Raw genomic sequence first — 27,500 nt, 5'->3', positions numbered from 1 at the left:
TGTCTGAACAGGAAATTCTAATTGAATTGTATCAATTGAGTTATCTGGTAGGACGGTTGGGTAAGATTGCCCCACGCCTAAGAAGAACACGGGCTCTTGCGTTGGCAGCCCAGTCCGTATTAGTGGATCGGCATTGATTTATAATGGCTTTCCGAGCATCCTAACATCAAAAGTAATTAACGCCAATATAATTTATTATAATATAAATGATAAAAGGAAATTCAATTTAGAACCATGAAAACTAAAATGGAGGAAACCTCGCCGGTATGTAACTAAATTATGATATAAATGAAGTTAGCACTTGGGTTCAGAGTTCTATTAATGCTTCTGTAGCATTGATTGATAACTTTCCTACGTTTCATTTGAAAATAGGGTTCAAGCCCAACAAGAGCTAGAAACTTATTTCTAGTGAACATGATAGCGTGTTGATTTTCAGCATAATATATATATATATATATATATATATATATATATATATATATATATATATATATATATATATATATGTATATATACATATATATATATGTATATATATGTATATATATATATATATATATATATATATATATATAGAGAGAGAGAGAGAGAGAGAGAGAGAGAGAGAGAGAGAGAGAGAGAATTCTCTTCATCAACATTTACTAACCCTTCTCTTATTGGTTTTGCTATTCATATTTGCATTCAATATATATATATATATATATATATATATATATATATATATATATATATATATATATATATGTGTGTGTGTGTGTGTGTATATACACACACACACACACATATATATATATATATATATATATATATATATATATATATGTGTGTGTGTGTGTGTGTGTGTATTTGTGTGTCTGTCTGGGCTTTTGTGCGTACATTTACACATATATAAGGACATTACGTAAGCACACGCATGTGTAGATGTATATACTGTATACATGTATATATATATATATATATATATATATATATATACATATATATATGTATATATATATATATATATATATATATATATATATATATATATATATATATATATATATATATATATATATAGTGTATATATGTACATACAGGTATGTATTTATCATACGTGTCAGTTCATGCCTGTATGTGCATTTACACATAGATATAATGACAATCCGTAAACACAGGCACACAAACACTTCGACGGTGAGGTGAGAGAGAGAGAGAGAAGGTAAAAAGAAAAAAAAAAACTAACGCAATCTACGCACCACCAGGTGTGACGACTGTAATCCCACGTAGGTGTATGCTTGATGTATTGTTTTTTCCAGATACCTTTATCTGTATATCCGTTTGTAAAAGGCTGGTGGCATGAACAGATTACTGCAATAGCCGTATTTTTTTTTCTTTGCGTGAAGAGAGAATATAAATACGTACAGCTTATTTCTAACGCAAACTAACAAATATGATTATGTTCAACTCAAGACAGATGTCTGGTAGAATTTATTTTTTCCTTATGGTTGAAGGTAAAACAGACTAAAACCAATTGTCCAGGCCAGTTAGGTGATAACATATTTGATAATTAGGAAAATTAAATATAGTACAAAATAAATTATGAGCTCGTATGAATATGTTTTCAGTGAGGGAAAAAATAATATAATCGTGAATAAAGTGTTTTCTCTTAATTAGTTTTACCAACGACAATGTTACGAATTACTTTGCAATATGTTTTAACAAATAATGTCTCTGAAAAAAGAACAACCCACTTCTTTTAATTTAGTGCTCTCTCTCTCTCTCTCTCTCTCTCTCTCTCTCTCTCTCTCTCTCTCTCTCTCTCTCTCTCTCTCTCTCTCTCTCTCTCTACTCAAATGAATTTGTTTCTCGGACTGCTAAATCAAATCAAAGTTTTTGAGTTATCGCTGTTGTTTCTTCTTCTCCCCATTTCTGCCGAAAATATGAATGTTCAATACAGACATCTCATCTATCTTCTTCACTCTTCCTGAAGCAATAAATAAAAAAGGGTTAATCGATTTGATTAAACGTTCATAGATTAACACTGGCTATTCTAGTAATATACTGGAAAGGAATAAGATTGAATCCAGTTTTATATAAGAAGGCTTTAGTAAGAATACGAATAGTCTCTCTCTCTCTCTCTCTCTCTCTCTCTCTCTCTCTCTCTCTCTCTCTCTCTCTCTCTCTCTCAAACATACAGTTATAGGTAAAGGCATGGGTAAAGATTCGTCGATGCAGACCCGAACTAGTTTTCCGTTCTCATCTCATTTTCTCTTCTCCGTATATTCCTTCCTTGCTCTTCTGGAATATCGCTGACAAAGAGAAGTAGCTACAGAATTATTGTTTTCAAATTTAGATTCTTTTAAACAGTAACAACCATCTTAACAATACAGGAGGTGAAAATTATTGTAAAAAATATCGATTTCGGAGACCAAATTTTAAAACAAGTCAAACTTTCTGAAGATTTCAGAGTTTTCAGATCAAGACATGGCTTTAAGAACATTGTAAATGTTTTGAACAAAAGAAAATATTTTTCTAGATAAACTACTTTTCTACAGAGGACAACTTTTCAATTAAGACCACGACGGAACTAGCAACGCTTCCTAGAGACAAAATATTCTAAAAATACTATTTTCTGAGTATGATTCAAACAAAATTCACCTTATCTTATATAAAAAAGAGATAATTTTCTAACAAGGTAAAATATTCTAAAGAAATTTTTCTTAACATAATAAAACTTTCTTACCAAGTAACTACTTGTTTTTAACATGACAAGAATTATTCAAGAAAAATTAGAGTAAAACCAATTTTCCTTTCTTACATAAGAATGAAATTTATCTCTGATATATATATATATATATATATATATATATATATATATATATATATATATATATATATATATATATATATATATATATATATATGAGTTCTTATATGCTGTTCATTTGATTCTACAAATTGTGTGCTTAGTTCGAATAATAACTGATCAACGAGTATGTATTATTGTTATCTGATCTAAACTAAAGGAATCTCAGGCATCCAACAATCACAGCTATAACTGGCAACCATCTAAAGAACCCAATCCTTAATTGAAAGATTTAATAAAGAAGAAAAGAGGCAACAAAAAATAAGAAAACGTTGTAATAAAATATTTTTTTCTGGGAACCAGAAAAAAATGTACGAAGAAAGTGGACCAAATAGCTCCAAAATCCGGATCCTGGGGGATTTGTCCAATTGAAGGCTTAAATGAGAGAGAGAGAGAGAGAGAGAGAGAGAGAGAGAGAGAGAGAGAGAGAGAGAGAGAGAGAGAGAGAGAGAGAGAGAGTACTATAAGAAGGATCTTTGGCAAAAGAATTCGTAAACGAGCTCATTCTTCTTTCTGAAAACTGGGAACAGCTCAGCTTTAGGTTGCCACTTACCATGAAATCAATATTGTCAGAGTTTCGATGCAGAGAGCCCGTCTCTTTAACGCTCTTGGTGTGTTAAGAGTTTCCCAAAGACACAACAACCCTGTCAAAGGCAATAAGAACAACGACCAACGATGAAAAAAAGGAAACCAAATAATGATGAAAAAAATTGATATCGAGATTTATGGACGATAACCATTTCAACGTTCTCTTCAATGAAACATCACGTTCGGAAGAACACTAACGGAACTTCAACGGTACATTTGATATGTAAATAATGATTAAAACTGACAAATATTTGAACTCAGTAACACTATTAAAACGGAATTATTGATCTCGAAATCCAAGGGCATTCAAAATAGAATTTAGTCATAGCAAGAGCAGAACAAGGAAGTAGGTCCTACTAAGCCAATAAAAACAAGAGTTTAGGAGTAATACGTTATAAATCTTCTTTAAACCCCAGGATATGTAGATGATAATTAAAGATAGAGAAGTTGGCACTAAAACTCTAAACAGCTGGAACTAAACTCTATTACAGGAATAAATTAGTCCTATGGCATTAAAGACACAAGAAATTTAGCATCAAAACATAGAATATTTGTATCTAAACTCTAGAGACTAGACTATTTCAACATTAATCTTACGGCTTTGAAGACACCGATTTCAACCTTACATTGTTAAAATATTTTCGAAAAAAACCCTAGGACAAGCAGAATTATGCCCTATAGCATTAAAGACAAGGATTTAGTATGCAAACAGCAATTAGTTCTGAAGCCCAAGAATAAGTAAATGTTAGTCTTAGGATATTAACAACGCAGACATTTTGTATAAGGATATAATTTTATCAGAAAGACACAGTCATGTAGAAGTTAATGCTATGGTATTGCAGATAAGGAATTTAGTATCAAAAACTTTGGAATTAGTACTAAAGGTCTCTGGTGAGTAAAAGCCTTATGGCATTAATTAAGAAGGGACACCAAAACCCTGGGAAAAGTAGTTTTAGTCTCTTGACAATACAGGAAGAGTATTCATAATTAAGGGGAATTAGTAGAGAAACTACGGATTTAAGAAATTATCACTATGACAGAAATGACATAGCGAATTAGATAATAAGACATTATCATTAAATTAATTCTAAAACCATATAACGTAAGTACAAAAATTAATCACAGGGAGTTATATAATCTTTTTATAATTTTTATATAAAAAAAGAGATGAAGAATTTAGTTATAAAGCATCAAATAGTAAGAATTACATTATTGAAAACTAAACTCCCCAAAACATGCACAATTTGGTGCTACAACAAATGAAGAAATCTTTTAATGTTAAGGAGTAAAAAGTTGTGTTAAAACCACAGGACATATAAAAGTTCCTATCCATCGTATTCAGCGAAAAGAATTCATCAAGTAAGCAAGAGACATATAAATCAGCTCCACAAAAACAATGGAAAAGTATAATAAATCTCAAAAGCATGAAAAGCCTTCAATACATAATTGAATACTGCCTCCGAAATACATTTCCTAAGCACTAAGATTATTTAAAATAGGTGACTTCATAGACCACCAACACATGTCGAAGTTAAACCTAAAAGCGCCGAACATTGAAGAAATAAGTTAAGATCATAAGCATAATGAAATTAGTTCTATACCACAAGAACAGGTAGAAAATGCGACTCCCCAGAAAAAATACAACGGGAAAGTGTAGATTTCGTATCTGATATCAGTGACATTGCAAAAATAAAAATGTCCTAGGTTAGCAGAGTAGCTTATGTAGATCAGCATAATTCATTGAATACACAACGACTTAAAATTTTGACTTATATTAACTGTGAGGAAAGAATGTTAATTTGCCCAAATAACTTTAGAGACTTAAATAACGAATCCCCCTTACACTGGAACAGTCAAATAAACTTTCTAATTTTTAGTTATATTAGATGTAATTTCTGAATATAACTTCATCTTCGAGGCTGAAATTCTCATACACTTGCTACCTTCCAAACTATACGTAATTCTTGCTCCGAATGATATTTTACTCTTGAAATCATGAGATTGGTAATCTATAAGAAGATTTAGATGCTTCCAAATTGTCTATTTCTGATAAAATTATTCAATTTTCAATTCCAATAATGTAAAGTAGTGATTTAGTCCCCTGAATGTCTAAAGTTTTGTACTGTAGGGAAACAAAACCCACCGTAGCCTGTGTCATCATTGGAATCCAAGGTTTGATTTTTCATATTCATCTCTCCAAATTGAATTACATTTTTTATACCACAATTATCATACATTAAAGTCTACATGAACTATCTTCTATAACCACTGTGAACCAACGTTTGCATAACAATTTTGTTTAATTTCGAAATAAAGAGAAAAAAAAAATTCTCTCCGGAAAGCAGCATCTTTTAAACTATTAAATCAAAGGTATATCCTTATATTCTATTTGATGTGCAACTTCCCAACCTCAGTGCAATTATTTCTCACTGACTACGTATATACCATGTAATGATTTTCTCTCATCGGTCCTAGTAAACTCAGATTTCATACTAGGGTACAAATCTGGGTGCATTTTAAAGCCGAATATCAACATTTTATGTAAATGAGTATGATAAAAAACAAGAACAACAAAGATAAAGTTTAAGTTAAATTTCTGCTACTAAAGACCTACTAATAAAAATTCATCGATAGTTTTATAGGTTTTTCATCCCTGAGAATCCTATTAATGGCAGAGTAAAAATATGGCTAAATCATAACGAATTTCTCCAAGTATTAATTCATCAATGTAATCCATTGATCAGTCTACGTAGGATCAATTTTAGTACAAGGACATTTTAGGCCTATTTCTTTAAAAATTGAATAGATATGCATTGCAGACTGTTCAAAGAAGCAAAACTACCAGACAAAATGTCTACATACGTTGAATATGTCACAAAATCTATTAAAATTTATATACTTTATCATAGGAAATGGTAAAATATAAAGTAATCACGTATTGCAAATCTTTTTGCACTATGCGAAACTATGGTATTTAGATTACTACGAAGTTAAGCATATTACCGAAAATATTAATGACACGGCCATTCTTTGTAAATAGGTACAAATTATTTCACCACAGTGACTATGACTTATAATATATATATATATATATATATATATATATATATATATATATATATATATATATATATATATATATATATATATAGATAAAATGTGTCTAAATTACTGTTCTAGTCAACAGGGGTTGTGGTGGCCCTTTGGAAATGTACCTATTGAAAATGTGATCTGTCAAACTGGCGTTCGAGTTCCGCTCAGGCTCAATAGATTCTATTATTATTATTATTATTATTATTATTATTATTATTATAAGCTAGGCTATAATCCCAGTTGGAAAAGCAAGATGCTATAAGCCCAGAGGCTCCAACAGGGAAAAATAGTAGTGTCTGCAACTTCACCATCCTTGTAAGCTAAGGATGAGTGTGTTTGGGGGAGCATATAGGTCATCAGCAGCCATTGCCTGGCCCTCGTGGTCCTAGCTTGGATAGAGAGTGGGCTTAGGCGTTGATCATACGTATATATGGTGAGTCTCTGAGGCATTGTCCTGATAGTTTGACCAGTGTCACTGTTCCTTCCCTCTGCCATTCATGAGTGACTTTAAACCTTAAAACAGGGAAACAATGGATTTAGTAATGAACGAGCCAGACTTCATTCTTCTGTTTCCGAAATGTAGCACAAGATTAGTGATGAGATTGCGTCGTATTCGTTAAACAACCGTTCTCATACAAATGGATCTATGGAATTTGAACCACAAGGCTAAGTGTTGGGGTTCTCATGAAAATATCACCCATTTGTTAACTGATGAATCCAAAGGTAAACCATCGGGCAGAATTTCCACAGCACTGCCAACGCCAACCAAGATTTTTCAACAGCGCGTTGCCCTTCCATGTAAACACACTACCTTTCATCTCTAACCTTCCTAGGCCTTTCATTGCAACATATCTCACACGCATTCTAGGTAAGTCTCTCCTTCAAACTTACACAATCAATCCATCCTTTTACCAAACTTTTTGATTTCCCATATGACCAAATCAGCTAAGAGATTTTTGTTCATCTTTTCACCGTGGCTATATTTCCGTCTTGGTCATTTTCGTTGCATTTCGGTTTCATCCTGTTTTACGAGTTTTCTTCTCAATTCTTATTAAACATCCACATTTCAGTTATAAAAGAACAGTTGGCTCAACAATCCCTTCATACATCATAATTTCTGCGTACATCAACATTTTTATGTCTTCCAACACTTCTGCAGGTTACGTGCTACGTTCTTTGCTTCATTCCTTTTCTCTTCCTGCTATCATCAGTATCATTTATCACGAGTGACCCACTCCCATTCTTCCACCATTCAGCGGGAAATTTATTTTGCAATAACTTCAAACAATCAAACTCATTCAGCAGCTTTGCAGTTTTCCCACCATCACCAGGTAACACTGTCATCTGCAAAGAGCAGAAACTCTCACACATTTGTATACACATAATCCATTAAAAATAACAAATAAACAGAGAAAATTTAGAGAAAAACTACCAACTGAACATCTCATGATGTCTACAATGATAAAGCTGTAAGCATTAAGAAAAAATGAACAAATGAATAAAATATCAAACGACAGAACACAAGGAAAAAGTGCAAGTGCCAGCAATAGAGGAACCACCTCAAACGATCTGACCAGTATCTGTTGAAGCCCCCGATGGTGACTAATTCAGTGAAGTTTAGTCTATGAACAAACTGTAGCCGACTGGGAAATATGCCAGAATACTGGAGAACAGGGATCATACGTCATCTCTCGTGACTTGTAGAATATGCTTCCAAGTCGGCTGTGAGAAACAAACCTTATATAAAGTTTGTTTGTTTTGTGCTCGATGTGTTCCTCAAATAACCAGCTCATTTGTTTTCTTCCAATAAACTTAAATCACTTGAATTATTATAATATAGACAATGACCATTTGACCATCTATGGCCTATATGAATATCTTTAACCCTGTCAAAATCCAATATACTTATAATGATAAACCTCGAAGGTGAGTTCCTAAAACCTAGTTTTTCATAAATATTTTCTCAGCATTGTTGTACCTAAATTTAGGAAAAAAATTATTGGAATTTCCAAAATAATGTACAAATCATGCAATAGATTTTAAGTTGTACAGTTGTTAATATGGTCATATTATGACTTTTACCGATAATTGTTCAGAAAACGTTATAAAAAAAAAAAAAAAAAAAAAAAAAAAAAAAAAAAAAAAAAAAAAAAAAAAAAAAAAAAAGCCATATCACTCTTATCGCAAAGGAGAAAATAACTTATCTACTATTGAAAGTAGCCCAAAATAAAGTGTTTATAATTTGCCATGATTACAGACCGAAAACAAAATAATCACCGGACACATTTCCCTCGAAATAAGTTCGCCAATCTTGAATCAGATATACAAATGGGTATATTTCAAGCACGTGTAATATGTTCATCCATGCATACACCTAAAAATTCCATGAACATTTCTGATGAGCACAAAAATAATGACATGTAGTGTCATAGCATAAAACTCCATGTACATGCACTACTTGCTGAACAGTGCCATAGGAACACACAATCAGCCATAGTGACCACACAGTAAATTCTAGAGACTGCAAAGCTTATGACTTGGAATTGAAAAGACTAGCGGAAAATACTGATCGTGGTTACTAGGGACGTCATAAACTGTGGCTATACAAATATACAATCTGTAGGTAATAAGACTGTTCAAATTCGAGAATTGATAAACAAGAAATATTTGGATATGCTAGCATTATCTGAAACATGGTTAAATAACTTTGACAGGCCAAGATCACTGAAATGACGGCCCCACACATGCCTTCTTTCACATACCGAGAGAAGGTAGGTCTGGTGGGGTGTCGGACTCTTTATTCATAAAAGTTACTCAAATCTCAAAACGTTGAAAAGATTTAGTGTAACGAGCTTTGAATATATATAAATAAAATTTACGCCAAAAAAAAAAAAAAAAAAAACAGAAGAATATCCTTTGTAAACAATACGTGATCTGAAACGATAAATACTCTGAACAAACAAGGTAAAACGACAGCGGAGGTCCTGTAGAGAGTAGGGTTCTCCTGCTGTATGGGACCGGAAAAGCAGCCATCAAAATGAAAAAAAGAAAAAGAAAAAAAGAGGAAACGAGGCTTAGTGGTATAGCAGTTGTCAAGCAATGTGGCCTACCTCTCGATACCTCAATCAGCCTCACATGGGTAATAGCATGTGCTGGAGTCAAGAAAAAGAGCGTGGGGCTAGTAGCTCAACTTAAAAAAAAAAAAAACATGCTGAGATTCCATTAAGGCATAGCGTGACAGATATACATGCACACACATTTTATGTATATTGTATATATGCATGCATACATACATACATACACACACACACACACACATATATATATATATATATATATATATATATATATATATATATATATATATATATATATATATATATATATAAACTATTACATTTGCATGTGACGCAGAAGATATGCAAAGTCGTCTCTTTTTCGTTGTATATTTTATCAGTTATGAAAATGAGTGAAATTCACCACTCAAAATGAAACCACGAAATAGAATAAACCCCGCATAAGTAAAATAAATATATGAATACTTTTTTTCTGTAAAACAAATTTTCTGAAGATTTGGTCTGTAAATAAAAGATCAAGTGAAAACAAATTGGCAACGAATTTCCACCATACCAACTGCAACATTATTAGGCTCTTCGCAACAATTATTTGTTTATATATTTTTTTTCTAAGCAAGTTCAACTTAAGATATCTAGATACTAACCCAATATAAAAATGCACATGCCAAAATAAAAAAAAGTATATCAATTCGTTCTTTATTTCACAATATTTTTTTTTTAAGACTACTTTTCCCTAGGACCGTGTGACAGCCTTCCCTCGTTTTATTACATGAAATGTCAGAGGGATTGGACCCTACTGCAACTTTGATGCATTTGCATAAACCCCAAATGATAATATAGCCCAGCCTAGATCCGAAGAGAATAAGGATGAACAAAAAGTATAAGAAGGGAGAGACTCGACTCCCGAATTGAGAAAGGTGTAAGTGTCAGTAACACAAAAACCGGAAAAGAATTCCAAAGCGTGAAAGGATAGGTGAATGATGCTGCACTTATCGAAAGCAAAGGGCACTTTACATAAACATAGACATTTAGAAATGCATAACCATATATCGAATTGAATTGAACATAAAGTTTATGCCTAAAGCCAAACTCATTTAACAATGAGAAGAATTATTTTCCAATGTATTATATTGCCCAAAACAGATAAAAAAATATAGATTACAAAAAAAAAAAAAAAAAAAAAAAAAACTCGCAGGAGATCCTATAGAATAATGAACCTTTTATCTCTCAGGAAGCTTCAAGAAAATAAAAGGTATGAAATCAGGGTGAATTTAAAGGCATGAGTGATATCTCATCATTCTTAATATTCTTTCTACGCCATTTAACAGTATGCCATGAATCTCTACTCATATTTCAGGCTAAAATCCTTGCTTCTAGAAACTTATAACCTAACATCTTATAGTATGTCGTTGGCGACAGCCTGACTTATGTTTCCTTACTCACCCCCAAAGGCTCACTACATTACCTAATCCTTATTTATCTGTTTTCTTCTTTTTTTATGAATTACTTTAACTGAAGATTCAGTCTTTCGTAATATATCTAATTCAGTCCAAAGACTCCTATTCTTCTTTGATTTATGTAGTTAATTAAGGCCATGCTAGTATGTTCAGGGGAGGCTATTCAGCGCAGTGGAGCACCAAGAGAAAACCCTTCAGTTACAGGAGGGGGGTTGACTGCAGCATGTCAAGTTATTTAAAATTTTAGGCCAGAGGCCAGTCACTGGAACTGACGAGGTCATTCTGTGCTGTGATTAATATTTAAATTGGTAAAAATTAAAAAATACATTAAAACTCACATTCATTCATAAAAGAACGTCATTTACACATCTAAAATAATGAATTCCTCGAAAAGAAAATTAGATTAAATTCAATTCAATAGATCGATTATAAGTAGATGCTTGCTAGGGCAATATCACTGTCCCTTGCATCTGCCACTCATGTGAGACCTTTAAAGACGGATTTGCCATCGAAAAATATGATTCCGACGTAGATTTACATATTTTAAGCAGCAAACCGTAATCTGTCATAATGATCAAACACTGGTGCATTTCTACCGCGCCATTCTCTGTGACAGGTCCTGTGTCTTGTTAAAATAACTTCAATCTTTCGGTTGCTAAAATGATATTCAAGCCGGAGGTTGATATTAGCCCTTTCATTTATATTTTTCATTATTGGCGGAAAGGGGAACAATCACCTCTCTTGTTATATTTTTAAAATACTCGTATAAACCTAATGAGTTGTTTCATCTGAGGGAACCGTTTTTATTCATAAAATTTAATTTTGAGCAGCTTCTGTCGATTATCTGTCTGCTACCTCCCTTACACGAATTCAGATGTGAGAGGGAAACTAGCTGCGAAGAAGAACTTTTGCCGACGTGGAATGTAAAAGAGTCACTCTTGAGGTTTCTTAATCAGCTGGTGTAGGCTATCATAAATGTACAGAGAGTCTAATATATTCTTGGTCATAGTATATTACTTTCTAATAAATGTACAGAGAGTCTAATATATTCTTGGTCATAGTATATTACTTTCTAATAAATGTACAGAGAGTCTAATATATTCTTGGTCATAGTATATTACTTTCTAATAAAATGTCCAAAGCCTTAGCGAATTATGTTACTTCTGCAGTGAATATAAAGGCTCAGCTAAATATGACTCGTCCTTGACAACCACGGTAGACTCCAGATCATATCCCGCACCATTCTCTGACTTTGAGCCATTGGTATCAAACTTTATATGGTATTCATGTATAGCATCCTGCTCACGAAATATAGGATTAATCTATAAGGGAGTATATATTTCTATGACTGATTTTGGGCATATTCATATTTCAGGTTTGCCCCAATGGGGAGAGGGCGGTTACAAAAAAGCTTATTTGAAGCTCAGGAGGTTGGTTTGATGAATGACCTCCCTTTGACTTCATCTCTCAATGCCCGTTCCAGCCCTTACTCAAAGTGATATTTCTCTGCTGTATTTTTTTTCCAGGAGTCATTTTCATACCTGCTTATCTTAGCCCAACGTGTAGTCCTCCTCTCAACCGGTTTTGCCCGACCCTTCCCATCACCTCTTCCCACTTTACTCTGCACATTCATTGACTGGTTTTTACTTGCTACTGTCAAGCTTCAGAATTCTCTTCCTGCTTCTGTTATTCCTGGCTCTTCCTGATTAGGATCAGTAAATTGGTTGATGTTTCACTGATCTCTAATAAAATTAAACATATCAAATCAAACGTAAACATCCTTCCAATAATGAAGCCAATCGCCTCTAAAATGCAAACTTATCCCGACAAAGTGAAAAAAAAAAAAAAACATATCACTAAAAGAGAAGATGTTAAGTATAAATATTCATTTGAATATAGAATAAAATCTGGTGCTACTTTAGAAATTCCACTGCTAAACGATTTCCCACCATCTCCTGAAGAAAATGTTCATGGTCATCCTACCACACCAACTCTTCCCTTTTAACCTATTCTACTAGACTACGACCTCTGACCTTCAGTCGGATTTAATAGACAGACGGGTCTGGTCCAAACTGTCACTTGACCCTCTTCCGTGATTAATTGCGTACAAAGGGAATTCTGACCAATTGATTTATTAGTAAACAATGGCCCTTGGTAGATTCAATATAACAAAATAAACGCTTATTCTCTTAAATACAGACAATATTTCACGAAATCGAAGCCATTTCATGTATAGAAAATGTGAATATATATTTCGCCTATGACTTCAGTTCGGTGACGAAATGCAGTTGAAATATTCACGTGGAAATTTTAAGGTCAAGTATTGAAAACATCATTGCTATAAAAGATCAGCACGAGAAATAACTAAATAAAAGAGGTTAACACAAGTAAACCAACAAACTCCCAGACACGAGCAGCGTATGAGGAATGTTCTTAAAAGTATTGGTGAAGCGAAACCTTATTTGTAAGCTCTGCGAAGACTTTGTTCATTAGGATAACACAATTAGAGGCAACTGACTAAGCTATCGCGCGTACCTATATTACTGGCTACTGTTTATTTGTCATGTCTAATTCAAGCTAGATTAAAGCAATATTTTATCTATAAAAAATTCTTATTTGGAAAACTTCAGTCTAACCGTTGTTTTCCTTGTTGTCCCACTTTAACCCAAAGTGCAATCAGTTGGGCGGAAGCTTGTTTGTAAGGTTAATATCCCTTAGCTTCTTTTCAATAATAAAAAAAAATCAAAACAGCAGTGCATTTATCATTATCTAAGGTAATAACATCACAATGTATATGGAGCTCACTCGTCAAATACTGCCGTATCTGCATGTTTTTCGTATTTCATTTTTTTTTTTCATAAGAAATCAGCAGTTCAAAAGTTTTCCTGAAGAATGGGTATCTGGGATGCATGTTTCTCATAGGAATGAGAGGCATTACTTAATAATGGAATGAAAATGTTTATGAAAATATTATATCTCTTAAAACTCGATATTTTACATATCTTGTTGAATATGTTTGGATGGATCTGTACTAAGGAATTCACCAAATGATAACACCACCGATTCCTAACTTTTTACAGGCATGAGGCCGTGCCTTGTATAGTCCGAGGAAATCTGCAACTAACAACTTCCTCCTCAAACTCTTGTCATTGCATTATTATTATTGGTATTATCATTATTAGCTGAGCTACAACCCAAGTTGGAAAAGCAGGATGCTATAAGCCCAAGGGCTCCAACTGGGAAAAATATCCCAGTGAAGAAAGAAAATAATGATATAAATAAACTACAAGGGACGTAAAAAATAATCAATATAAAATATTTTAAGATAAGTAACAACGCAGAAATAAATCTGTCACATATAACCTATAAAGAAAGATTTGCGTCAGCTTGTTCATCATAATAGCATTCGCTGAAAGTTTGAAATCTTAAAAGTTCCACCGATTCAACTGCCTGATTGCGAAAATCATTCCACAATCTGGCCATAGCTGGAATAAAGCTCTTAAATACTGTGTAGTATTGAGCCTCATGACGGAGATGGCACATTTGTTTGAATTAACTGCATACCTAGTATTACATGCAGTATGGTGCAGTTTGGGAAGATCTGAATGAAAAGGATGGTCAGCATTATGAAAAATCTTATGTAACATTTTTAAAGAACTAACTGAATGATGGTCCCAGAAATTAGGAATAAGGAATTTAATAGACAGCAAGTTCTTGTCCAACAAATTCAGATAAGAGTCAGCAGCTGACGACCAGCCAGTAGAACAATACTCGAAACAATGTAGAATGAAAGAATTTAAACACTTCTTCAGAATAGATTCACCACCGACAATGTTAAAAGACTTTTTTTCTGTAATTGACGAAGAAACCGATCAAATGCGTTTCGCATGAGTAAATTTGCTATCATGAGTCACACCTACAATTTTAAGTCATATAAAGTTAAAGAAACATTATCAATACTGAGATCTGGATGCTGAGGATCCAATGTCCTCGACCTACTTACAAGAATAATTTTTGAGTTCTGTTAGGGTTCATCTTTATGCCCCATAATTTACACTATGCACTGATTTTAGCTAGATTAGATCTCTATTAAGGGATTCAGCAACCCCAGATCTACACTCAGGAGATGGAATTGATGCAAAGAGAGTAACCTAATTTGCATATAAAGCGAGTTCTTTTTCTAGGGTAAACAACATAACATGTGTAGCCTATATAGAATGAAACGTAATAGGCCAAGAACACTACTTTGAGGAACACCAGAGAGTAATAGTAGTTTCAATGATCTAACGGTATTGAAAATAATAACTTATTTTGTTCAAGCTTTCACACATCAACCAGAATGTCATAAAGTAAACCACTAGCATTATTTTATTTATCTACTAACTAGTCCAAATTGACGTTTTTATCATCCCCAGAAAGTTAAATCAATTAGATTACTTAAACTAATCATTGAAATGTGATCAACAAAATAGAAGCAATTTTTCTACAGCCAGAGTTTTATAGGGCGAAGGTACAGTAGTGGGAAGAGCAGGGAGAGAGGAGAGGGGAAATTTGGAAGCACGCGAGTGAGACTCCTCTCTCTCCAAGGGAAAACAGGATTAATCGCCCATGATGACAGAAATCTAAATTTCTACTACTTAATAATGAAAAACTTTTTTACTCCCCAAAATACACATGACAAATTACATTGTACCTAACTGAATTTAGTCTGCCACTGATAACGCAGTGTATTTCACAATAAAAGATATATATATATATATATATATATATATATATATATATATATATATATATATATATATATATATATATATACCTTCAGAATTCAGATGATTCAGGAAAAAGATTGACCCGATTACATGAAAAATCAACTCTACTAAAAGAACATAGGCAGGAGGGGATGCCCTTTAACAAAAAAATCTAATTTTGGCTTTTGTTTCCTTCCTGGTTGAACAATCATTTCTCACAACATTCATTCCTTTCACCTTACCATGGAAATGGATTTACACTTTTACACGGTCACAAACGAATGCTTTATCTCTACCATTTAACCTCAGTGTGATATTTTCTTTAAGGAACACGAAGGTACCATTATTCGAAACTCAGCCTAGACCTATTACTTTAGACACCAGCCCAGTTCTACGGGACGAGGGTCTTATTGCCGACATATTAAATTTTTTTCCATTAGAGTATAATATCTGGACCCTGGTTATCACCACCAAAAGAAATAAAAAAATAAACATTACTATAAAACCAGGTGAAACGGACTTACGAACGTCACAAAATACAGTGCTAAAACCCTCCTTGAAACTGTGAAGAGACAATAACGAACCAAGTGTACACTAACTTACGGGTGGGCTTCCAAGTTATTCTCTTGAGAAATAGCCTAAAGTAGGAACTGGACGATGTATGGTCCCTAAAAAACGTCTAATTTTCTGAGGTGGCAGGAAGCTTGTGGAAGTAGTAGAGTAAACCCCGAGCGGGTAACATCTACACCGAACTAGGAGGGAGGAACGACTGGCGGGACTTGGGTTGGCAGAGCTGCCTTGGACCATAGCGCTACTGATCGCGGGAAACAAGGATTTGAGGGTGAGGGGAAAGGGGGGAGGGAAGACTCAATGCGGCGAGGGGTTAGGAGAATCTGCAGAGAGAGAGAGAGAGAGAGAGAGAGAGAGAGAGAGAGAGCAAAACGAATATGCATGTGGTATATTTCTGTCCCTTAGTTGATGATTTGTTGCTTTTGCTTTTTAAATTGCTCAATAAAAGCCGTAAATTGAAAATTAGTGATAGGTTAAAGATTTCAAAGTTACATTTCAAGCAGATTCAAGGTACTGACCCGCAATTACTTAGATATATCAAATGTAATATGAAAAATACTTTTAATGTAAATAGAATAGGATTTAGTACTGATGTTAAAAAAGTATTCACGAGTTGATATTATTTTTTTTATTTAAAAACACAATCTTTAGGATATGGTTATATATTTGTAACTGAGTGGTACAGCTCTATGCTTACATTTGTTAGGTCAAGATTCACCCACGTTCTCTTTATATATGAAATATGTATTAAGAAGGCGCAAACAGTTTAAATCAAGATTTATGTTCATATTTTCTCCTAATTTCTAAGAGATTTTTTAATCATATGTACAGGATTTTGGCTTCTCTTAGACCTTCTGATATAGCATTCAAATTTGTACCTCTCTAATATAAGAATTTAAGCAAAAGTGACTTCCCGTGTTTCCGGTCAAATTACTACGACCATTTCCGTCTCCTTTGCCCTCAGAAGTTATGCAGTCCTTTCTGATTCTACAGATAATGTATTCCCAATGCATTCATCTGCATTTCAATCTGACAGGTGGAATTTACTAGAAGTATTAACGGTGGGCATTAGAATAACGCTGTAAGATCGCTCGGGAATTTCCACGAATAAATATCAAATATCTCATTAACCTGTGTTCTTAACGTTTGTTTGTTCCCTTTATGCCTTTCTCGTGGCAGATAATAAAAAAGCTTTGCTTCGTTACGATTACACGCAGCCCTGTTTCATTAGAATTCCCAGTATTTTTACCCTTTTTATCAATGCTTAAGGTTACATTACATATAAATACCATGTCATGTCAAATCCCCCATCAGCTTAATAGCTTCAGCAAGAATCTTTCCCTTGTTTTCCAGCCGTGAGGATTAAACGTTTTATTCTTGCCTTCGTTTATTGCTATTTTGAACACACTGTATTTACCTTCCATCCACGAGCCACCTGCAAAATGAAACAATAAGTGCAAAACATATTCTTTCAAAAATTAAGTAAATTTTGACAATTCTTTTCATATGGTAGCTTCTTTTTTATATTTTCAAGCAGAAATGAATGAAATTGTACAGAATACAAAGTCATTATTAAAAACTGGAAGAGTTGGAATTGTCATTAAAAGCTAATTTAGGGCATAAACACTATCATTTATAAAGGCTTTGTGGATGACAATGAAAGAATGACGTGGCAAAACTATATTAGAATTAATTTAGTTAAATGATAGAGACAGAAATAAAAGAAAAGGGAATATGAAATAGCCTTGATGGATAAAAGAAAGATGAAATACAACATCGTGGTATCTGTAAAAAAGGTAAAAGTTTTTAATAGATAGATGCAAAAGTTGCATTTCACAAAATATATCTCCATTTTTGAAATAGTATAACTGTTCCCGTAATTTGCTTCAGTTTGAAAAGAGTCCTGAAAAGGGAATTAGGATCCCAACTTTAAGTTCAGAAGGACATACAGTATGTTTACGCAGGCCGCACGAACATAGCGCCGCCTAGAAGTGTGTCAGAGAGATATAGAGCGTTCGACATCATCATCTCTCTCTCTCTCTCTCTCTCTCTCTCTCTCTCTCTCTCTCTCTCTCTCTCTCTCTCTCTCTCAGAAATTCTATGTTTTCCCAGTTGATTTCCACATTTACTTATATTATCAAATTTTAAGATGTTGAGTCTTTGGACCTGTTTCCATGAGCAAGTTAATACTCTAGTGGTTAAGGTTGGTTCTCATCACATAGTATCCTATAATGTCCTATAATAAAAAGGAAAAATGTAACACTCGTTATTTTAGTCAATCTGCTTTCAAAGGTCATATACCTCACCATGAGGGGCCGAATTCTCTTGAAATTCAGTTTTTAGAGACAGAAAAATAGTTGGTTATTCTTGCACTTCCAAAAACATTCTCCTGTTTTGAAGATTCGAAAAAAAAACAAGATTTTTGTTATTTTCTTCTTATTTATTTATTTTTTTATTTGTTATTTATTTATTATTACTATTCTTTTTTTTTTTTTTTTTTTTTTTTTTTTTTTTGCGCAAATCGATCGATAATTTCCAACCTTATTTTTACCTCGGAATCTCGCCAAAACCATATTGTTTGCTCCCACCCAGGATAAAAACAGAATCTTTTTTTTTCTTACATGAGACTAGCAATATAAACACACTTCTAGAAATTTTGTAGTACCTTAAAGAACTACAAATTGCTTTAACCTTGACATTCCATAAGACTTCTTTCCATTAAACGAAGATTAATGAAAAGTTTCACAATATCCTTATAATATTTCAATCAGGAGAATTGAGCACCATAAGACGATCTAAGATTCATTATGGATTGAAAACAAATTCAACAGACCGTTTCCACACTTACTCTGCTTCTTCCAATAAAGGAAGTAAATCAAATTCATCACGTGATGTCCGTAGATTGGCAAACATGTTCTATACATGTCCGGATAAGATATTCTATTCCTGCGAATCCCTTGATCGATTAATAAATGCCATTAGGCAACGCCAACGTATTTTTTATATCACTAGTGTATCCGGCCCGTCAAAAATGACGGCAAAATATTTAGAAAAATATGCACACTCATGCAAACGCAATTCTTTCTCCCCCCTATTCTAGGGATGGGGAGAGGTGACGTGACCGGAAATATATATATATATATATATATATATATATATATATATATATATATATATATATATATATATGTATATATATATTAATATAATATATATATATATATATATATATATATATATATATATATATATATATATATATATATATTGTTGATATTATTATCTATGAAAGGCTACTAATACACAAACATTTATGAAAAAATAAAACTATGTGAGAAAAATAAAAGTGACTAAGATATAAAAAAAAAAAAACAATAAAACATGTCTAAGAGTAGACAGACGTTAAGAAAACTACTTTAATCAGGAAGCATAAAACTCTGAACTAGCTCCAGACTATTAAAGGTTTTTGAAGATTTAAAGGCCGCTCATGAATGACAGAGGCAAGTGACAGTGACATTGCCCTATCTAGTAGGATAATGCCCTAGAGATTGATCATATATACATATGATAAGCGCCCAAGCTCCTTTCCACCCAAGCTAGGACCAAGGAGGGCCAGGCAATGGCTGCTGATGACTCAGCAGATATACCTATAGGGTCCCTCAAACCCCCACTCTTCCTTAGTTCATAAGGATGGTGAGGTTGCAGCGACCAAAGAAACTAACGAGTTTGGGCGAGACTCAAACCCCAGTCTGGCGTTCATTTGTCAGGGACGTTAGCATATCAGCCATAACTTGACCTTCCCAGGATATCTACAGTATATTTGAAAGGTTTTCGAGAAAAGCTGTACCATTTTCCATTCTAAAATGTAGAAACATATTCCTAGCCAGAATCCTGAAAACTGATCCCTACCTACAAAATTTAATACAAGATGCCTCCAGAAAACACATTATTCATATTGCTTTTGATTTAGCTCATCATACTTGATTCAAGTTGCAGGTGAAGAACAAATGCAGAAACTAAAAAATACGAAATTTGGGAGAAAGATAAAAATTGAAAAATTCCGATGCATTTCAGTCAACTTGTTAAAGAATTGTAGCGATGTTTGTTGTCTTTCATTGCATCAAGCAAGACATATTCTTTTTTTTCCATTTTTTTTTTGACCAGTGAGTAGATAAAACTTGCTTTTTTATGACATCTATAATTTCATATTCTTAAAATCAGTATTAATATAAAATAGCTTATTTTTTTATGAATATCGACGTAATATTTGACCTTAAAGATAGGTAAAAAAGTTAATTAAATCTATAGGATTACCAAAAGGTGAAAAACAACTATAGAAATTATAAGTTTTTGTTTCTTTCGTTTCTAAAGTTAATCTTGGTAAGTAAACTTTATTAATCAAACCGCGATTTCACGTTAGTTGCTATCTATCTATCTATCTATCTATCTATCTATCTATCTATCTATCTATCTATCTATATATATATATATATATAGCCTATATATATATATATATATATATATATATATATATATATATATATATATATATATATATCACGTCCATATAGGATTACAGTTTCGCTAAATATGACAATCAAGATTGAATCTCCAAGTACCTTTTTAGTCATTGGTTTTCAAACATTCAGGTTGATCTATCACTGATTGCCTTGATCTGGGGTTGAATTCAGCTCATTGATATACAATAGTTGGAAACAAGAAATTCCTCAAGTAGTCCCTTGAAGGGACGTAGATAGAACTTCACGTCAAGCAATCCTCCCTCCCCGCCAAATATATAGTTGACATATAATGTTGACTACATCGAAGCCACAGTCTATGGCGTAAGGCACAAGAGAGCTACCTACATGACTCGTTGGTATGAGGAAGAAAACAGAGAAACATGATATAGAAGAAGAGAAAAAAATGGGACAGACTCGTAATATTCAAATAAAAGTTAAGAAAGGCTTTCTTAAGTATATGCTAATAATTCACCAATTTGAAACCAGGGTACATGACTGAATTGTATTCATGAAATTTGACCCAACATTACACTTGGGGCGAGGAAGAAGTTCACCGCCGGTGACCAACTGTAGACAACACCTCAGTTACCCCATGAATGACGCTAGAAACACAGATGGCAAGAAAGAAAGCAGGTACAGTAGGTTAATGGCCATTCCTGATTTCAGGTATACAGCAGAGTTCGATTTACTGCGTCCAAACTGATGAATCCTCCTTTGGCAAAGAGTTATCGGCCAGACTATATCTCACTCCTTTTTAAAATCTTATCTGGATGTTACCTCCATTAAAAGAGACATTCACCTCTCACCCTGCAATATCTCCTTCTTGATTATGCCTTGAGAGAGAGAGAGAGAGAGAGAGAGAGAGAGAGAGAGAGAGAGAGAGAGGAGAGAGAGAGAGAGGATCCGACCTCGATGCTTGTGATTGAAGCGGCGCTCCTTTTTGATGGGTTCTACAAGGCCTCTGTTTCGCACCCTGTATTCTTCCCTTTTCTTTTCTGCAATCGTTTGTTTCTTTGTGAAGGAAAATTGTTCTTTTCGTTGTTTCTGTGACTTTATTCGTTGCGTGTTTTCATATAGAGAAGAGGAGGAATTACACCAGTAACTAAATGTTCTGACAGTTCTAACGTTTATAACAATGACGATGGTGCTTTCTCTCTCTCTCTCTCTCTCTCTCTCTCTCTCTCTCTCTCTCTCTCTCTCCCTCTCTCTCTCTCTCTCTCTGTATATATATATATATATATATATATATATATATATATATATATATATAATAGTACATATTAACACCTGATTTTACTGTTCTCTCTCTCTCTCTCTCTCTCTCTCTCTCTCTCTCTCTCTCTCTCTCTCTCTCTCTCTCTCTCTGTATATATATATATATATATATATATATATATATATATATATATATATAATAATAGTACATATTAACACCTGATTTTACTGTTCTCTCTCTCTCTCTCTCTCTCTCTCTCTCTCTCTCTCTCTCTCTCTCTCTCTCTCTCTCTCTCTCTCTGTATATATATATGCATATATATATATATATATATATATATATATATATATATATATATATATATAATAGTACATATTAACACCTGATTTTACTGTTCTCTCTCTCTCTCTCTCTCTCTCTCTCTCTCTCTCTCTCTCTCTCTCCCTCTCTCTCTCTCTCTCTCTCTCTCTCTCTCTCTGTATATATATATGCATATATATATATATATATATATATATATATATATATATAATAGTACATATTAACACCTGATTTTACTGTTCTCTCTCTCTCTCTCTCTCTCTCTCTCTCTCTCTCTCTCTCTCTCTCTCTCACATAGTTATGATCAACGTAAGAAGCATAAATTTATCAATGAGTTATCACTTATCATGAACAACCTTCATTCGCATCCCAAAGTGAAAATGACCATAGGTAATCTTCAATGCTTTTAGCTTTAATGCACGACTCTCCTTTAAGTAACAATACAAAGTATTTTGTGGGTCTGTATCGGTTGTGATGATACACGCTAAAGAAGGTATACTAATAGGACAAATATTTTCTTGAAAATAATATATTTCCTTTTACATTATAAAAATGAAATACTTTTGCTTTGTAAGTTAGTATTTTCTTTTCATTTCTTGCGAGAAAAAAGAAAATGAATTTACATATTTTGCAAGTCATTCTTCGTAGAGTTTACTGTACGTCACGTGTCTTGTGACGTCATGTTTCTGGCGGAAGCGCGCTGACAAACCGAATGATTTCCTTTCATTGTTACCGAGTAATCTTATTACAGCATTCCCATCATCGAAACACTGAGTAACGATAGCAAGTGGTTTAGTGGTCTGTATCATTAGTTATAAGATTAGTACAACTACCGAGAATTTAAGAAAAAAAAGTCTGATGACGGGCAAATCAAGTGATTTTCTTCCGATGCGTTGCTATTCCCATAATCGAAACATCGAATAATGATATATAGAATTTTTTTAATAACTTTCAAAAAAACATGAAGATACAACTGAATTAAAAATCAAATACGGAGAGAGAGAGAGAGAGAGAGAGAGAGAGAGAGAGAGAGAGAGAGAGAGAGAGAGAGAGAGAGGCGTATTCCTTTTATAACCAATAATAAGGTCTATAAACGAAATGTATGGAAAATGTGAGACCCTATAACATATTGGCGCTGATGAAATATTCATTATGAAGAAATTTCGAATGTCAAGAAAATTATATAAATCAGTGTTATTCACACTATATATATGTGCTTATAATAGTAATACGGCAGCGTGACCTAGAGATCAGCTGATGCCAACCGAAAGTAAATCAAAAGTATTTGTTGATTATTGATATGCTCAGAAATGAAAAATAAAATATAAACGTGCTTTAATAAACCACAATTAAACACAGTAATGTCTAATGAAATATAAAGGTTTAATATTGAACTAGAATACTGTATGAAGCTTTAAAAATGAACTACCCGTATGCGATTGCGAGAGCGAGCACACACACACACACATACACATACACACAGAAAGAGCTACAACGATTTCGCATTATACCTAATGATTAGACGAACTGTATGGAAACTGATTTCCTGTAACATATTGGCGTTGATGTAATATTCATCATGAAGATATTTCTAATAAGGTAAGAAATTATAAAAAAAGATATGCCATACGTATGTACGCCATATTTTAATACGGTAGGTAGCGGCACTTTAAGATCAGCTGATCATAACCAAAGGTAAACAAAATTTTCAGTACTCGATTGTAAAATGCTTCCAAATTTGATAAATAGAATACAAAAATGCATTTATAAAGCATATAATATCCTATGAAACAAGAAAATGGAATAATGAAAGACAGTAAGAAAATATTGACAAAATATGATTCAGATGATGACCGAATCATAACGTATCAAAATAAATCTAAGGAAACTTCGCTTTCCTAGTTTGACATACGACTAACTTGACTTACAACGCATCTCTCGGTCCCTATCTCCGTCGTAAGTCGGTGACTACCTGTAATATAGTAAAAACTGCTGGTTATCATCTAAGAAATATTGCTTTTATAAAAAAGTACCAGGATGAAAATTCCGTAAAGAAACTTGTGATAAACTGTGTTATTGCCAGGATTGACTACTGCAACTCTATCCATTACAATTTATCAAAAGTACAACTTAAGAAATTACAAAACATAATAAACAGAGGAGCAAGACTGATAAATGGTGTCCCACCTAAGAGAAAGGATCACCCCTATACTAATTGATTCACACTGGCTGCTGATTAAAGCGAGTATTGAATTTAAAGTAATCAATAACCCACCAAGTTATCAGAACCGGTCGTCCAAAATACTTAAGAGAATTGCTACTCTTATTGCGCAGCCAACAAATCGTGTCGACATGAGAATAGTTACAGATGGTTTCAAACTATTGGAACCTAGATATATGTCTACTGTAGGCTCCAGAGCCTTTAAATATGCTGCCCCCAGACTATACAATAAGCTCCCACGAGACAGCCGAATGATTAAAGACATTAAGGCTTTCAAGAGGAAACTGAAGACTTTCTTATTCCTGGAGACGTATAACAGTGACTATTCAACAGTAAATGGGCAATACGTGATATGAAAAGTTGAATACTCTGAACGAACAAGATATAACGACAGTGGAGGTCCTGTTCCCTTCTGCATGGGACCGGAAAAGCAGCCGTCAAAGTAAAGTACGTAAGTAATCAAGGGATAGAGAATGTGATGGGTGTCAAAGGTCTTGGCGATTTTGCAAATGAAAATGGAGCACATTCCATAAATTTCAGTTTAGCAAACAATCTTGTTATTAGAGTTTCAACACTAGAACATCCACAAGTATACATGGACTTAACCATGTGGCAATTACAAAAATCAAACAGATCACATTGCCATTAATAGAGAAAGAAGGAGGACTCTGAGAAATGTAACAAGCTATAGAGGTGCAGATATTGGTAGTGATTATCAGCTCCTCATTACACACTGAAATTAAAACTGAAAGCGCCCAACAGAAAGGTAGAAAGAATACCTAGGTTTGATACAACGAAGCTTTTAGAAGAAGAGCACAGAGAAACATTTGTAATGGAATGTAGGAATCGATTCGCAGTTTTAGAGAGACTAAGAGATGAAGAGCAGATAATCAATGAAGAATGGTGTGATATTAAGAACATATATCAGTCAGTAGGTAGTGAAGTTTTGGGACACATAGTTACAAGGAGAAAGCCATAGATATAAAATGATACTTGGGATACTATAAATAGGAGACAAAGACAGAAATCAATTGTTGAAAGTTTTCGAGGAAGTAATGAAAATTACAAGGTAGGGCATGCTAAGTGTTGATAGTGAGTTCAAGAGAAAAGCCAGGCATGACTAGAAAGAATATTTAGACAGTAAAGCAGATGAGACTGACAGAGCTATGAATTCAGGTAGTGGCTATGGTGTAAAAATTGTTCATAGAATTATTAATGAAATCTCGACTGGGGCAAAGAAGAAGCATATACCCATAAAAAAAGGGAGATGGATCTGTTATAACAACAGAAGATGAAGATGAAGAAACACAACGTTGACTGGAACACTTTAGTGAGATCATGATGAGGAGATATGAAGGGAATAATTTGATTTATATACCTGAAGCTGAACTATAATGAATGAATTCCGTGTGTTTGCAGTCGAAGCTATCCTAAAAAACTAAAGAGATGGAAAGCCCCTAGATACGATGGAATAACTGCCGAGATGATACTGGCTGAAAATGAAGTGACTATCAGACTACTTACAAGACTATTTTGTAAAATGTGGCATGGAGAAACTAAACCTGATGAATGGGAGTTGGGAGTGTTGGTGAAAAAAAAAAAAGGAGACCTGACTGATTGCAATAATTAAAGAGGCATCACGCTTACCTCAGTTATGAAAATTTATAGAGTGCTTATTCTAAGGGGACTGGAGAGAAAGATTGATGAAAAGCTGAGAGTTGAACAAGCAGGATTTAGAAAAGGTAGAAGTTGCACTGACCAAATTTCCCTTTAGAGATATGTTGTACAGTAATTCGTAGAATATAAAAAGCCACTTTTGATGGCCTTTGTGGACTATGAAGAAGCCTTAGACAGTGTGCACCGGCCAATTTTGTGGAGAGTCCTACGTTATTATGGAATTCCTCTTAAATATGTAAATTTGATTAAGTCTGTTCATGAGCATAGCAAGTGCAAAGTTAATGGAGCCTTATCAAATAATTTTTCAGTGAACAGCAGACTACTCCAAGGGAATGTGTTGTCACCTATGTTGTTTATCTTCCTCATGGATTTTGTAATGAGTAGAACAGTCGGAGATGGTGGTGAAGGATTGGACTGGATTGGTGATGGGAATTTAGAAGACCTAGAGTATGTTGATGATGCAGTCCATATTAGCAGAACACCACTGGATTTGCAATGCTTGCTTACCAGAATGTATGAAATACCAAACGAAGTTGGGCTGAAGATAAACAGAAAAAAGATAAAGATGATGAGAACGGAGTATGCAATGAAAGATGAATTATCATTGGAAGGAGAAAGGATTAATCAGGTAGAAAAATTTAATTATTTAGGAACTATGATCTCCAATACATGGTCTTTAGAGTTAGAGTTTAGTGAAAGATTGAAAAAAGCAAATCAGACAATGGCCAGGTTAAGTAACATTTGGAAATCAAATCGCCTGAAATTACACATAAAAGTCAAACTATATATCAGTATAGTAAGATCAGTGTTACTCTATGGACATGAGTCATGGGAAGAAAATGAAACAATCTGCAATAGATTTAGTAGATTTAAGAACAAAGCCCTCAGAAGGATATTAGGAGTTAAATGGCAGGACAGGATTAGAAATGAAACTATAAAAGAAATTACTTAAGTGCCTTATGTGGATGATATCAAGATGAGGGGTAGATGGAGATGGTTTGGGCATGCACTTCGCACTCCCCAAGAGAGATTAGTTCACCAAACGTTCAGGTGGGCTCCACAAGGCTCTAGAAGACTTGGAAGACCCAGGCCTACATGGCTGAGGACTATGAAGCGCGAAGTAGGAGATGATGAATGGAGAAGTATTGAATTAAAAGCTTAAGA

At 33.7% G+C, this 27,500-nt stretch overlaps 2 protein-coding genes across 3 annotated transcripts in view; both read right to left on the bottom strand.

The window, feature by feature from the left end:
* LOC137653575 (uncharacterized) overlaps positions 1–16,568 on the bottom strand; it is a 343,186-nt gene extending 326,618 nt beyond the window's left edge. For both annotated transcript variants that reach the window (XM_068387097.1, XM_068387115.1), the window contains exon 1: positions 16,415–16,568. The gene's annotated coding sequence lies outside the window, so the exon portion shown is untranslated. The remainder of the gene's footprint in view (positions 1–16,414) is intronic.
* Positions 12,221–27,500, bottom strand: part of LOC137637846 (tol-Pal system protein TolA-like) — a 32,400-nt gene continuing 17,120 nt past the window's right edge. Inside the window, exons 6-8 of the mRNA XM_068369959.1 lie at positions 24,358–24,410; positions 17,799–17,816; positions 12,221–12,361 (exon numbers count right to left, since the gene is read on the bottom strand). Of these exons, the coding sequence (XP_068226060.1) occupies positions 12,221–12,361; positions 17,799–17,816; positions 24,358–24,410 (212 nt within the window). The remainder of the gene's footprint in view (positions 12,362–17,798; positions 17,817–24,357; positions 24,411–27,500) is intronic.

This window comes from Palaemon carinicauda, chromosome 1 (genome assembly GCF_036898095.1).
Source record: "Palaemon carinicauda isolate YSFRI2023 chromosome 1, ASM3689809v2, whole genome shotgun sequence".
In the NCBI taxonomy this organism is placed as follows: Eukaryota; Metazoa; Arthropoda; class Malacostraca; order Decapoda; family Palaemonidae; genus Palaemon; species Palaemon carinicauda.
This window is presented reverse-complemented; position numbering and strand designations above follow the sequence as displayed.